The sequence below is a fragment of the Anoplopoma fimbria genome, chromosome 4, assembly GCF_027596085.1.
Source record: "Anoplopoma fimbria isolate UVic2021 breed Golden Eagle Sablefish chromosome 4, Afim_UVic_2022, whole genome shotgun sequence".
Classification (NCBI taxonomy): Eukaryota; Metazoa; Chordata; class Actinopteri; order Perciformes; family Anoplopomatidae; genus Anoplopoma; species Anoplopoma fimbria.
The window spans coordinates 25,864,218-25,883,627 of NC_072452.1; the positions used below are offsets into that span (position 1 = coordinate 25,864,218).

At 39.8% G+C, this 19,410-nt stretch overlaps 1 protein-coding gene across 1 annotated transcript in view; it reads right to left on the reverse strand.

The window, feature by feature from the left end:
- Positions 1-19,090, reverse strand: part of LOC129089727 (transcription factor COE3-like) — a 136,314-nt gene extending 117,224 nt beyond the window's left edge. The window contains 3 exon segments of the mRNA XM_054597073.1: positions 703-766; positions 2,419-2,575; positions 18,957-19,090. Coding sequence (XP_054453048.1) covers positions 703-766; positions 2,419-2,575; positions 18,957-19,090 — 355 coding nt within the window.
- Positions 19,091-19,410: the final 320 nt, after the last annotated feature.

Consider the following 19,410-nt stretch of genomic DNA (forward strand, 5'->3'; position numbering starts at 1 on the left):
CGGTTTCTCGTTTAAATAAAATGATCGAGCCAATGAGAGACGCAGGAAGTGACGAGTCAGAAATAGGGGCGGGACTAACGCGGCTGTCAGAATGCGGGTCTTCTCAATATCGCCCGATGTTGTAGTTTGTTTTTAAACAAAAAGTTTCTCAATTTATTTTTTCTAAACGTTACGTCATAGGTTTGACTTAAGAAACACATTTTTCTTCTTTTTTTTGTTCTAATCTCTAATGATTATTATTTAGCGTTAGTATCTTTATTTTTGTCTTTTCTTACGACTGTCAAATCTTTGTCATGTTGTTTTGATAAATAAAGTTTAATCATATTACTGCTACAAGTCGATTATTATAAAATTTCATCTATTTCATTATCTTCCTATTGTGAATGCGCTTCCATAATGAAGTCTTTATTTATTAAGTCTTTATTTAAAGAAATTAAAACAAAATATTTTACTTTTTTAAGTATAAGCATAACATTTTTTATTTATAATTTTTTCGCACTTTATTTGTTTTTGACTGCAGCACTTTGTCTCATTTGTGGTTTGAAAAACAGTAAATTCATCAAATTCAGTGCCTCAATATCACCAGTTTCATCTCTGAAGTGGGCGTGGCTGAATTTTTCAACCCCTCACCCACTATTTAAACATTTTCTAACATGATGCATATATACATATATATTATTAGAGTATAGTAATGTGACTCACCGTTGCTGTAGAGGAGCTGTAGTCTGTAGTGGATCCCGTTGTTGGTCTTCTCTCCGTTGTACTCCTGTCACACAAACACACAAAGACACACTTTACACAACGAGTTACTGTGACGAAGGTGTGATGATAAAAAAAATACAGTCTTGATGCTGTTACTCTGCAGTCCTCACAGTCAGAGCTGCTCCTGCTTCATTTTTCAGTTTGAGGATATTATAAATGTTATTATTGCAGTTATTGTTTTGATTTGTTTATAATTGCTGCTGGCTGACCGTCACTGCGACCTTTGAACTCAGACAATCAGTTATACTGAATATGATATTTAAGTTCTATAAGCGCATACTTCTTGTTTACATACAGTTATTTATTAATATGAATTCACATTTATTTATTTAGTTTATTGATTATTTACTGTTCAAAATAATTGTTTATTCTTGTGTTTTCTCTGTATTTGTTGTTAGAAAAAAATATATATTTCCTCTCTCGACCCTCTCTCACCCTTCTTCTTCTTCCTCTTCATCTTTTATTCCTCTTTTTATTTCATCTCTTTTCTCTTTTCTTTTAGTCTCCGTCAGTCGGTCGCTCGGTGCCAACTGTGCCTGGGAGTGTTGGCTCAGTCCCAGTGTGTGTGTGTGTGTGTGTGTGTGTGTGTGTGTGTGTGTGTGTGTGTGTGTGTGTGTGTGTGTGTGTGTGTGTGTGTGTGTGTGTGTGTGTGTTGGGGGGGGACTAGAGGTCGAAGCAGAGGTGAGGTGAGTGAGTGGGTGGAGTTGGACGGAGGATTTAAGAGCCAGCTGGCAGCCGATCAAACACCAAACACTCCTCAACCTGTCTGGATTTATTATTATACTAATATTATTAATATTACCATTACTACTAATATTCATATTTAGTAGTAGTAGTAGTTGTGTAAGCAGTAGTAGTAGTAGTAGTAGTAGTGTTGTTAGTAGTAGTAGTATTAGTAGCAGCAGTAGTAGTTTTAGCAGTAGTAGTAGTAGTAGTTAGTAGTAGTAGTAGTAGTAGTAGAACTAGCAGTAGTAGTAGTAGTAGTAGTAGTAGTAGTAGTGTTAGCAGTAGTAGTAGTAGTAGTAGTAGTAGTAGTAGTAGTAGTAGTAGTAGTAGTAGTAGTAGTGTTAGTAGTAGTAGTAGTAGTAGTAGTAGTAGTAGTAGTAGTAGTAGTAGTAGTAGTAGTAGTAGTAGTAGTAGTAGTAGTAGTAGTAGTAGTAGTAGTAGTAGTAGTAGTAGTAGTAGTAGTAGTAGTAGTAGTAGTAGTGTTAGCAGTAGTAGTAGTGTAGTAGTAGTAGTAGTAGTAGTAGTAGTAGTAGTAGTAGTAGTAGTAGTAGTAGTAGTGTAGTAGTAGTAGTAGTAGTAGTGTTAGCAGTAGTAGTAGTAGTGTTAGTAGTAGTAGTTGTGTTGGTAGTAGTAATAATATGTGAAACGTCATGTTTCTTTTCCTTTGTTGACTACTAAGCCATGACTACATGTTTCATTGTTTAATTGAATTATTAGTATTATTGTTTATTTGTTCGTGTTAAAACAAATAAACAGCAGTAAGTAGTGCATCTGTTGGGGACTACTTTCAGCGCCAGATGAATCCATTCTTGTTGCTCTAGTGAGTCTTTGAATGAAGGATTGATTCAGAATAAACTACTTTATGTTGATGTTAATGAAGGAACAACAGTGAGGCTCTCATGAAGGTCGTTTCTGGATCTGATACGCCACCTTGTCTTTCTCCACGAAGTCGACGTAGGACGTCCTCTCGATCTCGACCGGCTGACCCTGTCGGTCGTACAGCGCCAGAACAAAGTGGAAGAAGTTGGACTTCCTCAGATTGGACGGCGGCTGCTTCTCAAAGTGAGCTCGGGCTAAACCAACACCGCTGAAACACAGAAAGAGAAACAACATTTTATTATTAAAAACATGGATATACACACAGACGTCTGCAAAGTTAAACTTTATCTATTATCATGAACATTTACGGCGTAAAAACTGACAAAACAGTAAAACACACATATAATAATACAAAATATGTCGACAGAAGAGAAGTTAAAGATGTTTACAAACATGAATAAACACTTAAATTAATATCACTGTCAGAGCTTTATCGTGACAGTGAGTAATAACTCTTAGATATTTAAACTGAACTTCCTGTAAGAGAACAGAGAAACTTTGTTCATCGTGACCAACCTAAAACTATTAACTATATATATTTGTATAACAGCACCCGACTGCATCTCTTATACTTCTAAAGATAACATCTCTGAATTAGATACTTTAAAAAAAAATGTAACATGTCAAAGCATGCTGGGAAAAACTTTGTTTCAGCTGGATGATGGTGCAGATTTTTCTAATCTCAGTATTTCTTAAATCCTTGCAGAGTCATAATCACATGCATGTCTTGACTTTCCCGCAGCTGTTTCACATTAAAATGTCTCTTCCTGTGAGCCACTGGGATGCTTTTATTTTGAAACAGTCACAGGAAATGGAGAGAAAACAGCATGTCATGGAGTTTCAAACACAAACACACACACACACACACACACACATTGAAGTGAGAAAATATGTTAATGAGGATTGAGAGGCAGAGACGGTCTCTCATTCCAAAACACTAAGAATAATCATGAGATCTGAACTGAAACATCGTCAGCAAAGATTTTATAATCTGTGTTAAAAAAACACACCTGATCAAACTGATTGATGTGTAAAGGTGAAATAAAACGCAGGAGGACAGATGAGGGGGAAGACAAGGACCGAGGAGGAGGACAGGTGATGACAGGTATTCAGGAGGAGCAGCGGGTGTAAAACATCTCTTGGATGATGGTGACTGAAACAGGGAGGTAACTGCACTGAATTGATTTATCTTGTGTGTGTGTGTGTGTGTGTGTGTGTGTGTGTGTGTGTGTGTGTGTGTGTGTGTGTGTGTGTGTGTGTGTGTGTGTGTGTGTGTTTGCTCTTTAAGCGCGACCTTTTACTTAAAAGCTAGAAAAACTACAAAACCCTGGAGGGACCAGAATCTTCCTCCAGTCAGGGATGAGGAGGAGGAGGATGAGGAGGAGGAGGAGGAGGAGGAGGACAGTATCTTCCTCCATACATTGTATATAATGTGTTCCATCATAACGTCCTTAAAGGAACATTTTCAGGCAGGTGTTCAGTTCACTGTTTAAAATCTGAAGACAGGAAGTCCTTATTTGGCCAAACACCACGTAAAAATCCCAACAACAACAAAGACAACACACCAACACTGAGCTGTTCCCTTTAGAGCACCAGGTCCTGAGAGTCGCCTTCCCAAACAAGAAAACAGAAACCACCGACATCAAGACTCAACTCTGTCCAACGTAGTACTTTTTGATATTTACTTAAATATTTTTCTGCAAGTAGAAGAAAGAGCAAGCAGCTAGAGAGCCTGTTTGATTCAAGATACTACAGTATTGGCAACAGCACATCACTTCCTTAGTCACTTTTTTCATTCAAAATTATCGTAGGTTAGTTGTGGGGTTCCCCAAGGCTCTGTACTAGGCCCATCATTGTATATATTTCACATTAGTTATATATGAAAAATGTAATCTTTTAAGACATTATTAAGAATAGATTAATCATTTTTGATAATCTGGTAACAAATTCACAAAGCTGTCTGAAATCAGTTTCATGGAGTAATAAAATAATACTTTTTCTCCATAAACCCTAGTAACTTATAAAATGTAATATTATATAATATTAAACCTTTAACTATATACTTTAACAGGAATCCTAAGAATTGCAAACCAACAAATTAAATGCCAAATTGATTTTCAAAAAGAAAAAGAAGAGTCATTTGTCCATTAATGGGATTATACGTTTATTTCAGATCCTTAAGTTGATTTTTATATTAAAATGAGGTCAGACGTCTTTGTACTTTTGATTTAATGCTGTTTTATTGGCTCAGAATGAGCTTCAGCATCAAAAGCAAAAACTATAAAAAGCCTTTGACTGAGTGAGTCAAGAGAAGAAAAAAAAACGTCAGTGAGTTAATGTCTGCAGCTGATTTTAGGAAAACAGTGAATAAAAAAAAAAATCCTTGTTGATCCTGAAATAAAATCGATTGTTCCTGCAGGAAGCGACCTCTGCTCTCGGCCCGGAGAACCTCCGAGGGTCCGATGGGAAGAAAACCGCTCAAAAAAACACAACAGCCGAATATTTTTACATCAATCTCATTTCCCTGCTCGTTTTGTTTCCTAAAACACTTTATGATCAATATGATCACCCGGGCGTAGATAAATATTTATTCATGCTCTGGGTTTGTTTTTGGAAGCTCGCCCGCTCGCTCTCGGTCTCTGCGTTTCCCGGCTCAGGGGTGTATTCCCCAGACGGCAGATTAATACAGCCGTGACCTTTCTGCACCTCTATTACCGATGCTTAATGCCTCATTTGTAGGCCAGTTTGTCGGAAGCGGAATTCTTCCGACTCGCAGCGTTTTGGCCGGGGAGGATCGTGGCGTCGAGAGTCTGCGGAGAAACTCTGAGGAGGAGGAAGAGGATGGAAGAGGAGGACGGCAGCTCAGGTGTGTAAGTCGGTCAGGTTAGAGTTTGTTTTTTAAAAAAGGAGGCTCGGAGGGAATAAAGCAGCCGAGTGTCAGAAAACACAACAGTGTTAAAGTAAGACATAACACCGAGAGCAATCGTGGCGCGGCAGATGTCAACACTTTCACTAACCAGATATTTTCAATGACTTCCTGTGAGAAAAAAAACAAAACATGCACAAGCATCTGTCCTTATGCATGATGCCATTTTGAGGAAACAACCTCCACTGAAGACTTCACGGAGAATAGAACGAGTCCTGCTTTGAAAATGTTACGCGAGTAAAACAGCGCATCATCTGCAAAATATACTATAAGTATCAAAATAAAAGTACTTATTATGCATTAATATGTTCAATGTGAGTGGTATATGATGATATATTATATAACGGGATTGTTGTTGAGGTGGAGCTTATATTAACTATATTCTATTATATATATTACAGAGCTCAAATGATTAGACAATCAACAGGAAAGTTATTGAAACCCATTTTGATGATTGATTATTACACAGTACGTGGTACTCTACCTTCTCACGTACACGGTAGTCTACCTGCTCAGGTACACTGTACAATACTTGCTCACTACCTGCTCAAAACACCATACGCTACTCACTCAGTACACCATACGCTAACTGTTCAGTACAGACAGTACACCATACGATACCTGCTAAGGTACACTCAGTACACCATACGTTACTTGTTCCGGTACACTGTACACTACAAACTGATGAAAAATTTAGCATTTAGCAGCAAGAAGAGAACATTTGACTGACATTCATCAGGTGACACAAACATAAAGACTCTACTGAATGTTGATCACAGATATATGCTTATTGATTGAGCGAAATATAACGACCTGTACAAACATCTCATCCACATTTTCTGTTGTTCTATTCTTCATCCATGTTACTCGCTAACAAAGTGGGAAGATGATCTCCCCATACTTAATGCTGCCTATAAAAAGCTCTGTGAACACCAGACAATTTTAAATCTCTGTACAAATTAATTGTGCTACTATCTCCTCACTTATTTATGATTATATCGAATTACACTGTAAAGGTGCTATTTACTGTGCGGATGGAGTGTGCATTATTTATCTTGAAATGTTGCTTCTATTTTTGGAGACAGGTGTAAATATTCTTGTTTCACTGCCTTTAAGCAAATATGTTTTTACGACTCTGACTTTGTAGATTTTTGTTGTAGTATTATTACATTACATTACATTACATTACATTACATTACAGTCATTTAGCAGACGCTTTTATCCAAAGCGACTTACAGGAAGTGTATTCAACATATGGCATTGCATCCAAAAACCTCAGCTTCCAGACAAAAGCAGCTTTGATTCAGATTTCTTTTGATCTTCATTTGTGTGAAAACAAGATGAAGACAAAGACCTGATACAAACGTAGGTTTTAGGTCTAAATCTAACCGACTCCGGTGTATTTGGCACCTGTGTCATCCAGAATCAAAAGCATCGACTAAACCGGCCCATTATCCCAATTACACACAATGCTTTGCAGCGATCGCCCCGTCGTCCTCTCTGCTCTGCTCTACCTCCACTCAGAAAAGCTCGTTAGCATTATTATTATTTCAATTATGCTAATTGCGGCCTCATCCACTCGTCGCGGCGCCTCGTATCCGGCTGTTAGCACTTGGCACAAGGTGTAATAAAAACAGTATCGATGGCACACGGCTCGCTCGAACATGCCCGGAGTGTAAATCACACGCCAGCAGCCGGAGAGGAGGAAAAAAATAAAACACACACACACACACACACACACACACACACAGAGGCAGAACAAACACAGGGCCACGGACGCCGATCTGCACGTTTCCACCACAAAGCCTGAAATTAAAGGTCAGCGGGAGTCGTGTCGAGCACTCTGCAAACAATTACTGAGCAAGACAGCCGGTCCTGTGCAGTCAGTTCATATCCACACACACACACACACACACACACACACACACACACACACACACACACACACACGCTGAATAAATTCACCGCCTGAATATTGCAATAAAACCTGGGAGGTTGATCTTTTCTTGTCTCAGATTAAAAAGGGATCAGTCAGTGAGCCAGCGTCTCCAACAGGTTCCAAACCAACAGAGCTTTATTTTGAAAATCTAGTGGAGAGCTCAAAGCTTCTAGATATATCACATTTCCACAAATCTGTCAGGGGGAAATGTGTGAATGCAGAATGTTCCCAGCTGATTTACTGCTGTAGCCATTTAAAAAACATTGATTTTAAACATCATGTAGGTCTGGTTGTGAGGTTTCCTGCAGCTCTCAGACCAGCTTCAGTTCGTCTGTGAGGTTAGGAATCAGCAGCAGAGGAAGAGGTGAAACAACACCCATCAACACGCTCTGAAACACACAGCGGGACTGTAACCCAACAACCTGTGTTAGCCTGCTGCTAACACTGTGTGCTCCTTCATAACTGACCCCTCCTGCAACAACAACCGGTCACTTCAGTTCCTACTGGAGATGGAGACTGTAGACCCCTAAAAAAGGTCAGACGGAATGGTCCAAAATCTGAGCAGCAGAGGTGGAGATAAAACACTGGAGTCTACATTTCCCACAATGCACCTGGATAGTGTCTTTTATCAGAGGTTTCCTGCCTTATAAACAGCTCGTATTTCAAACACAACAAAGACTGTGTGAGACGTTTCTGATCATATAAATAGTCAGTTACCTGAAACACTTGGATCTTGTTCTGCTTACTAAAAATAAATACATTTGAATAAACGACACAAAAATGTGAAATACTCGACTGTGCATATCCAACGTGAACGTTAACTCTCTTAAATTTAAGACGACGGTCTGAATTTCAACCTTAAATTCTCTGTTTTCATGTTAAAACGTGCAGAAGGAAATATCATCTGGAGACTTACAGACTGACTTACATGGCTCATATTAATGAAGACACACACATATATGTATATATACACACACATATATGCACACACACACACACACATATAAACACACACACACACCATGACATTAATCAAACAGGAGATGGAGTGTGACCGCTGTTTCAGTCTTTAACCAGCGTGGCCTGTCGTCTCACACACACACACATGAATACACGCACCAGCCTAATGAGCCATACAGCACACAAACACACACACACACTCACACACACACACACACACACATATACTCACACACACACTCTCTGGCTGGCTGCCAGGATGTTAATCAAATAAACGGTGGATGTTTAAATCTGATTCAGTGGGAAACAAACTCTGTGCAAACACACCCTGACAGGACAACACACACACACACACACACACACACACACACACACACACACACACACACACACACACACACACATATACACTTTATAAACACACACACACACTACAGGTTGTGGGTTGAGTCTATATTTTAATCAGAGCAGATCTCAAACCAGAACTGACTGGATGCTAACAGATACTAACTGATGCTAACTGAAACTCCCTTTGGGAAGCTCCACTGTAAACATTCAAGGTGCCAATAAAGTTTTCACTTAAAAATGACTGTAGTTCTGTCCACCACACATTTCGATTATTTTATATAGCCTATGTTATAGTTTAGCCCTATATTTTTACACCATCTATGTCTTTGAGTCTCTTATTTCATCATATTTTATGAGCATTGTTGGAGGGAGTCTGAATTTGCGTCTCTGTAACTTTTGTGCACGCAACAATAAAGAAATAAATAACTTAAAACTCATTTTTCATCATAAAACTACAGTAAAAACACAACTAAAGATCAACTGTAAACATCTATGAAGACGGAAATGAGAAGAATTCAACTTTAACGATAAAGAACTTATCATTACTGAAGGAACCGACACTTGACCCACTTCACCGACTCTGTGACGTCACGTGACTTTTTGTTTTTCGGCTCTGAGTGTTAGCGTTGGATGTTAATGCGCCGTGCTGATCGTCCAGTATGAATGTAATTAGTGCCGAACACACACACACACACACACACACACACACACACACACACACACACACACACACACACTCCTCTCTAATTGCTATGGAAGTCGAGTTTGGACGGTTAAAATATGCACATATTGTTCATGTACAGTGAGTGTGTGTGTGTTGATTTATGCAGGGCTGCACAATTACCCACGAATACATTTACCCAATCAGGCCTGTGTGTTCTCTCACACACACACACACACACACACACACACACACACACACACACACACACACAGACACACACACACACACACCTGTTTGGTTAGCTCTCATTAGCCGTGTAATATGAACTAATGAGTTGAGGCTGAAGCACGGTGGGAGGACAGCAGGCACAGTGTGTGTGTGTGTGTGTGTGTGTGTGTGTGTGTGTGTGTGTGTGTGTGTGTGTGTGTGTGTGTGTGTGTGTGTGTTGTTATGTCACTGGATGAAACCGTCCACCGTCCTCTCCCTCGTCTGTTCCGATTCATTGATAAATCAAAACATCGATCAATCGATCCAAATCTCTCTCCACTTTTCTCCAAAATGCTCAAATGTTGTTCCTTCGCTGACAACAGGAAACTCACTAATCAATAAGTAAATGTCGATCTGTAAATATCAGAAAATACACAACTTAGTTAATCAATAGTAGTCCAAGTGTGATCAGTTACCCAATGAACAATCAATCTGAACATTGTGCATTGTACTGATTATTTAGACTCGTTGGAATCACCACATTCCATTGGAGAAATTGCCATTCTAACATTTTGTGCTTTTTTTGTGAATTTTGCTGTATATATATTTCATTGTCTTCTTTTCAAGGTTTAACTTGGACTCGGTAGAAACATCAAATTCCATTGTTAAAATCACCAATTTAACATTATTATGTTGTTTTTGTGAATACAGTTTGTATAATCATGATTTATGTATTTATTTATTGATCTGCTAAATCTGAGTTGCTGCAGGAACGAACTGACACTTGTTTCTACTGTTGAGTCTCTTTCGCAAGTGCATCGTGGGAGTTTTTTTTTTGCTGTGACGGCGGCCCGCTGTGGGTTCGATGGCGATGGCGGCGGCGGCGCCGTCGGGGAGGAAACGCCCGCTGACTGATTTCCATTTGTGCACCTTAATAGCGTGTGTCATTCCTAATTAGGGCGACTGGCTCGGGGAAACGGTGGCTCGATGCAGAAATGGCTGCTCCTGTCATGCTGCAATTACCAACAAATTAGTCTTTAGACTGAGGGGCTTCTGCACACACACACACACACACACACACACACACACACACTCCTGGACCAGTGTGTGTGTGTGTGTGTGTGTGTGCTAATTAGTACGTTCTGTGAGGTGTTCAATGTGTGAGAATGCATTGAACAAAGCAGGTTTCACGGACGTCAAACTCAGACCTGCAGCTGTTTGTTCTGCAGCTTCACCTTCAATATGAACAATAATACAATTACACACACACACACACACACACACACACACACACACACACACACACACACACATTAATGATAATAACATTAAAACTCAAAGCTGCTCAGTCAAACAATGAAACCGTTAACATTTACGTTAAACTCACACAGCGAGTCGTCTGCATGGAGTCAAACTGAAATTCTCAAACTCTTCCACCCTGTGGTGCGTTCAGGGGTCAGTAAATATCAGGAGTTTTGTATTGTAATCGGATTGTTTTGTTATGTTTGACATTTTAGGACAATTGAGAAAAGAATAAACAAATAAAAGGCAATTCCTTTGTAGGTGTAAACCCAAAAGTATTAAGAGAATAGCTGATTTTTCCAATGGAATTTGGTGAAGTCATTCAAACCCTGGTTCGTGTGGTGCGTTCAGGGTTCAGAATGGTTGTTTTGTTATCTGATTATTGTGCTAGTATATTAAAACTACTAAAGAGGAAAAGAGGATGAAGGTGATTTTCTAAATGGAATCTGGTGTAAAACTAATCGTTTCTCATCCGTGTTTCTTTTCAGATTCCTCCCAACTCTTTTCAGAGTCTTCATTTATTCATAGGACTACGGTCACTGTGGTGCATTCAGTGTTCGATAAACCTGAGTTTTTCTCTTCCAGTTACTCTCCAATGATTTTTTTGCTCTTTGACAAATTAAGTTTAAGTGAAGAACTGAGACAAGAAGAACAGTAAACACAGAACGTCTTCTTTAAAGGTGTTAAAACGCAGATTGATCAAATGGAATTTGGTGGATAAATCCAAATTGGTGCATCCAGGATTCAGTAAATCTGACTCTTCTTGTTCTAGGAGATGGGGGGGGGGGTATTTTGGCGGGATATTACTTTTATGCTTTTCGTTTTCGGCGTCAAAGTCTTATCACATTTATTTGGATGTCACGATTTTTTTTTTACATCTTTTGGGGGTTTTTTTGTGATGTTTTAGTCCTTTAGGATGGAGAGCCGAGCTAATGCAGCTGCATGTTTTCTCTACTCAGCTGTTTCCTCCAAAACACCTCCCCCCAGCACACACACACACACACACACACACACACACACTGACAACACACACACACACACACACTGAACACACACACACACTTAGGCTGGCCGAGCCCATTAGCCTGGTCACCTGCTCCTCTCAGACTAAAGCTCGGGGTTAATTGTTTGCAGCTTTTTCCTTTTTTTTTGTGTTTAGCGTAGCTGCTTCTGATTAGCCGAGCGGCGGCTGACACTCTGCAGAGGCCACGAGGAAACAAAAAGAGAACCGCTCGAGTGTCGACGGTTTATTTACACGAGTCGACTTCACTTCCACGGCGACGAGGACGAGGACGTTGAGGACGGCGTGTCGGAGAGGATTTACAGTAACGAGGCTGACGCGGCATCTGCCTGCTGTTTAATTATCCAATGCGTTCTTAAGGCGGCGTTCAGGAGAGTTTAATTGTGTGTACGTGAAGAGGAGGAGGGAGGAGGAGGAGGAGGGGGTGACAAATGCATATGCAGGAGGAGGTGCGTTTGTTCTCACCCGGGTGGGAGAATAAAGACGTCTTAAAGGAGGCCAAGAAAAAGGATAAAAGAAAAAATAAGGCCTCGGCTGACCTCCTCCATCGCTCCTCTGCCGCCGCCGTGAGTAACGACTCTGTGATAAAAAAGTCTCTCAGCGCTCAGATCCATCACTGACGAACCGTACAGACCCCGGTACGAATCCCAGACCCCCCCCCCCCCCCCCCCCACCCGCCTTCCCAACCGCCCACGGGGAGCGCCGAGTGGAACGCCAAACGCCCCCGATGATTGAGCAGATGACGAATGGCGGCGAAGTGGGGAATCCCCCGTCGCCGATTATTCAGCTCATCCAAACACTACCTGAGGACCCCCCCCCACCCCGTCCCCCCCTCCTCCCCCACTGAGCCTGGGAACCCACATACCCCCCCCCCCCCCCCTTAACCCCAGAGGACAGAATAGGGCGTGGAGGGCAGGATCACTCACTCTGCTCCATCTTTCTTCCACCCTTTCTCCTTCTACTTCTTCTTTCTACAGCCGTGTCAGGGAGGGTCGAGGGAAATCTGTTCACCTGAAGCTTCATCACACACACACACACACACACACACACACACACACACACACACACACACACACACACACACACACACACACACACACACACACACACACACACTAACCTGCCAACACTGAAGGAAGAACCTCCATCTTAACACATCATTTCTGTTATTGAGTCCTGAAAGTCTATTTTTCCTGAAAACAAAGTGCGAGCCGACGGTTTTTCCCCAAAGATCAACTTGTTTTTAGCGATTTTCTTTTCAGACAACTTTTTTAGTTTGGTTAATTACCAAATACAACACATCAACTGCACGATAAATATTAGAAACTACAACTTAAAGAATTTAATCATGAGAACAACGGTGTTAAGGCGTCGTTCAAGATGCAAACATGAACAAACTGGAGACTGATGTCTTATCACATTAGTTACTAACAGAGCGACTCGATGAGAAGTTTTGTTGCCGAGGACAAAACACAAAAAAAAAGCCGTTTTTTACGAGATTTTACTGCTCGATTACGCTAACGGCTGCACAAAAAGTTCAGCGTATGAAAAGAAATATGATTTAAAATCAGACAAAAAAGTAAAGCAGAATATAACCCGTTATATACTGGGATATTTAAACACGATGGTTTAGGTCTCATGTTTATTATCATGGAGGGAAATCCTCACATTTTAGTCTCTGATCTAAAGAACGATGCAGAGCGATGTGAGTTAAAACAACGTTAAAAACACTTTATATGGAGAAACTCAAAAAGCAGCATGATGAAGAAGAGATGGGGTTTGACAAAACATATTTCAAGTTCCAGCTGCACCAAATCACGTTTATTTCTGAGATTTTTCTTTCACTCTGTGAGAAACACGGTGCTGTCAAACCTAAAGAATCACTAAACTGCTTCCTACGAAGACTTTGCAACCGGAGACGAGAGGTCAGCAGCTAACAAGGCCGAGCTGAGTCTGCTTTCTGTTAGAGGTTTCTTATATTTTCACCTGTGCAGTCCTTCACCAGGATTCCCTTCAGACATTTAAAGTCCCATCATCTCTCTACGGTCCTATTTCTAATAAAAGCATGCAGCATTTCAAAATAAAAGCACATTATTTGCAAATTTCTCCCACCTCCACATGTTCAATGCATAAACTCACACACACACACAGCAGCAGCCTGCATGCACCGTGACCTCTGACCTCTCACACACCTTTTACAAGAGCAACAGCATAAAAAAGTCACAGGTGCATTTCTGGACACGTTTCAGTTTTCATACGTGAGTGTTAGAGGAAAAATTGAGGTGGGAAATGTTTTCTACGTGTTCACGTGTGGAAAAAAACAACACTTTAAGGCGTCCAGGTGGCCGAGTGCCGACCATGTGACTGTGACGAGAGGTCGGCCGCCGCCGTCGCCACCGGAGAACATCTACGCTTTACTCTGAGGCTCCTTAATGAAGTCAGTGTGAACCTGAGATAAAGTTTACTTTATATAAAATGCTTTGTTCAGCATATTATAGCATGGTCGCTATAATTATAAGACTCTGGGTCATGTCTGATCAATATCTGATCAACTCCTGATATCGTTTCTATATCAGCTTTTAAAAAATCCCAGATATCGGTCGCTATCTTACTGTAACGGCCCCGGAAACTTGTGTGTTTTCTAATAAAAAGGCAGAAACTGACACAAAATGTAGTTAAATAATTTGGATTTCCTTTAGTTGAAGATATTTTTGATAGAAATCACAGAAAAGTTTGTCAATTATCTTGAATTGTTAAACCCGTTTACAATCTTTTCTTTGTGCAGGTTTAGTTTTTGCACCTTACAAAAAAACTTTATTGTTTAAATTATGTTTTATGTGCACTATTTTGTACTTTCTCCTGCTGCTGCTGCACAAAAGGTACATCTGATCTCTAATAAAAAAGAGTAATAGTTTTGTTTAGTTTTTCATGTTTGTTCTCTGTGAATTCGGCTGATTTCTGCGACACCATCAGTGAATTCAGTCGTGTGATTTTAGCTCAAAAACTTCCTGATGAAGGTCAGCGGTTGACTAGATTCTACAAACATCTTGAATGTGAGAGCAGAAATAAACTACAACACACCAGAACTCACATACAAGAGCACGCAAACACAAATGTGGGTTTCTACTTTTGTACGACAAAACCAGAACCAGAAAAAGCAAAGTGAGAACATGAATCCTGCAGTCGTTCTGCGTGTCAGACGACGGTTAAACAGCGACATCAATTCGACGCCGTCACAAACAGATTTCTCCACACGGGGATTCAAACCGGCGTCTTCCAGCGACTCTCATCACAACAACACAAACACTCAGAGCTTCATTATTCATGTCTGCAGATTAATAATCTACAGAAAACAAACATGCAAACTGACAAATATTCTCTTTATCTCTGCACTCTTACTATTAACTCTTAAATCTGTGGATTTAATGCCTCATTTTACATTAAATAAAACACATTTAGGAGCTGAATCCCTTAAAAAAGATCAGACTGAGGAGCTTCAGGCTTCATAAATCACACTTTGTTTAATGTTTTACTTATAAATAAATGTTCCTTTAAAACATCATTAAGTTTGGTTTGAAATTCATGCACATTTTTCCACATTAACATTAAACTTTGGCCTCTGTTTACCTCTTTAAACTATGTTGTTACTGGATTATTTGTTTTCAGCTTCTTGTTTCTTATTATTATTAATAACATGCTGTTACAGTTAAAGATGATGTTCTTTTCAAGTCCAAAGAGAAAACTCCACAAGACATCTGTAAAGCATCGACTAAAGAAAACCAGACGCACAGTTTGGACGGATTTAAACTGCTTGTTGTGGCTAAATATACAAAATATGACAAAGAGATTATCAGACTCTTAAAAGGATTATCTGTGCTGGAAGTGCAGAACTAAACTGGAAACTTTTCCTACATCAGACCACTCTGGGTCCAGGTTTTGGTCTGCATTTCCTTTTCTCTCTCTGGATATAAAGTTTATTAGAGATCAGATTCTGCAGATCAAAATGTGGATTTCCACTAACTAATATCATAAGAACGATGAGAGACGTTGGAAAGCAGCTAAAGCTCCAGCTTTTAAAGATAAATGCAATGATTCATTCCCTTTTCTCACACATCTATGTTCGCTCTTTATTTTTATTAATGTGTTTATTATCCAAAAAAGGATTATTCTTTGAAGCTTGAATAACCAAAAACATGTAACTAGAAACAGAAGAGTATGAATTTAAGAAGTGAATCTGCACCTGCTCGTTGTGTTTCAGTTCTCAGAGAGCCTGATCACTTTAAGGATCAATAACAGGGCTGAATATCATCTGATCCATCTAACAACACGCAGCTGCAGCCACCGCATCCTTTTTTATAGATTATCAGATTAAAGAGGCGAAGGCTGCCTGATATGTGACAGTAGATACATTCTGATTCTTGTACTTTAAACATCCTTTTAATCCATTAAAGGTTGTTTTTTTCCTTACTCTGAGTCAAATTTTTGGTATTTAATTTGGGGTTATGACACACGGGCGTCTTCCTTCGACTCCCAGCAGGAAGTACAACACACACACACACACACACACACACACACACACACACACACACACACACACACACACACACACACTCACACACTCACTCAGTCATCTGAAACTTTCATTATTTATCTCTAAAAAACCAAAATGTGCAGCTTAAGAAACAGACGACACCAGCAGACAAAACCATCCAGAATCCCCTCTTCAGTTTCTATAAACCATTAAGAATCTATTTCAACGCTTCGGCTTCTCTCTCTTTTTTTTTTTTACATCACATTAACAAAAGATCAGACTTCAGTTTCATCTGTTCGAGGTCAAAGTCACAGACTGACTCTTCAACTCACGGGAGTTTTGCTGTGTTTAAATAACAGACTGTGGTTCTGCAGCAGAGAAAAACTGAAACTTCTTCGATTACACGTGAAATGAATCGAGTGCCGAGGACAAAACAGATCCTCTTTTCAGCCTCTTTTCTATATTTATACACAAACATGCATGACTTGTTTTTGTCTTCTTTTCTTGTTACGTTCTCATCTGTCTTTTAAAATTCCACTTTAAAATATGACACTTTGAGCAGCTTTCTGAAACTTTTAACGTCTAGAAAGCTTCACATTTTTTCAGTTTGTTCAGTTAAGTTTGTGCAGAATTAACATTCATGTCACATTAAATATACTTTACATAAAAATCTATTCATTAACAGACACGTAATCCACAGAACGGTGTATTTATTCAGCTGTGCTTTAGTGAACTCTTGGTGCTGCTCATTAAACCAACTGTTTCATCTGATTAACCGATTAGTTCATTTACAGAAAATTAGCTGTTATATTAACTAATTAATTGATTTAAAAAAATTCTCTTGTTGCAGCTTCTAAAATATAAATAGTTGCTGCCTTTCTTTATTCCTTTAAAATATATAAAGTGATTGTCTTAGAGGTTTGGAAGAAAACAAAACATTTGAATGTGAAAATACTTTTTGCTGTCTTTTTATGGACCAAATAAATAATCAATTAAATCTTTGCAGGTGTTTAATTATGCATATAAATGTCCTTTCTGTAAACATTTATCTGAACTCCTGAGCTGTGTATTTATGTTTCTATCCTGTATTTGATTCATACATTTGGTTCTGTTTCTGCTGCAGATTCTGATGTGAAACAGTTGTTTTTAAAATGTGTTTTTAATCAGAAACGTTTGTGCAGAAAACGCTGTGAGTGACAAGATTTATTATTTAAAGGCTGCAAAATAAACCGGATCTTCTTCAGTTTTTTTAATTTATTTGTTGCAGAATTACTGCATGAAAACAAAGCTTCTCGGAGGTGATGGAGGAGGTGATGGAGGAGGTGATGGAGGAGGTGTCGGTGAGAGAAGCAGCAGCTCTTCATGTTCAGCTGATTTAAACCCAGAACAGAGAAACCTGCATTGATTTATTTCAGACAATTTAAATCTCCTCATCGGCAACTTCACAGAATTATGAGGCTTTAAAAACCTCTGAAGAGACTTTTTATTTATTTATTATCATCATTATTATTATTATTATTATTATTATTATTATTATTATTATTATTATTAAAACAGCACATATTGTTAAAATTAGGATTTTAAATAAATCACATTTTCCGTCTTCAATTATAAAGATTTAAGAACTTTTAAATTAGATTTAAAAAAAAAAAAATCATCATTAATTACATTAATGTCAAAGTGAACGCGTGTTTATATCACAGTTAATTTATCTACATGTGAGGAGCCTTTAATTCAACCTGTGACCCTTAAAGTCACATTTATTTCCTCCTCCATCAATAAAACATCTTCTTTCTATTTGACCAGAGATGCATCAGTGGAGGATGTTTAGTGGCTTCATTAAATAATAAAGTTACTTCTTATAATTACAGTCTGAATAACCCTTAAATGTCCCTTAAATGTCCCTTAAATGTCCCTTAAATGTCCCTTAAATGTCCCTTAGATGTCCCTGTGGTTCGGTCTCCTCTGAGCTCTTTTTTTCGCGTTGCGTGTTTTTTCTCGCAGCTCCCAAAAAACCCAAAACCCGCATGTGAGGATGAGAAGGTTCGTTTAGATGTGAGATGTTTGGTTTGGATGAACGAGAAGAAGAGCTGGAGGAGCGCTGCGGGGAGACGGCGGGATGGGAACCAGTAGAACCAGTAGAACCAGTAACCCTGCTGGTTTGGATCCATTAACCCTGCTGGTTTGGATCCAGTAACCCTGCTGGTTTGGATCCAGTAACCCTGCTGGTTTGGATCCAGTAACCCTGCAGGTTTGGATCCAGTAACCCTGCTGGTTTGGATCCATTAACCCTGCTGGTTTGGAACCAGTAACCCTGCTGGTTTGGAACCAGTAACCCTGCTGGTTTGGATCACGGAGAGCAGGAGGACGGCCGGTTTATGACCGACCTTCATGTTGGTTTAGTTTGCTTTTCCAAACACATTTTCTCTTCACTTACAAGCAGAATTCTGTGACTTTTATATATTTATTTTAAGCATAAAGAGGTTCTCTGCTTACTTTCACGCTTTTCTCATTTATTTCTCCATTTGCAAACTGACACAGAAGCTTCTCTCCTGCAGAAGAAGCACCCATGAGGTTGCTTTTTAACTTTCCTGCTCTCTCTGAACCTCTGGAGGATGCCTGTGTTCCTTCCACCTTCACGCAGGGAGATGAAAAGTTGCTTTTGGGGATATTTATTGTGTGTTTTTTTACCTCTGTGCTGCTGTGTTGGCGTCCAAAATCCCTGCTCCCTGCATCCAGGAGCGGACCGGGGTCATGCCGGTGGGCAGCGGCTCCTCCTTCATGGTCAGGGCCCCCCGGGGGAGGCTGTCCTGGATGGAGAACATCAAAAGAGTCCTTCTGGGAGCTTTGTCTTCACCAGGAGAAAGAAGAAGAAGAAGAATAATCCTCCTTGTAGGCTACCCGACGCTCCAAAAAAGCCAAAGGACCACCTGGATTAAGGTGGAGGAGAAAGAGGAGCGATGTGGAAGGAGGAGGAGGAGGAGGAGGAGGAGGAGGACCGGGGTCCTGATCCAAAGAAGAGCCCGGGATCCCTCTGGGTTTCTCCGGGGTGGTTTTAGATCCCAGCCGAGGCTCCGCAGCAGTCGCAGCTTTTTTAAAAACCCGGCGTGTCTGTGAAGTTAAAGAGGAGAGAGAGAGGAGAGGA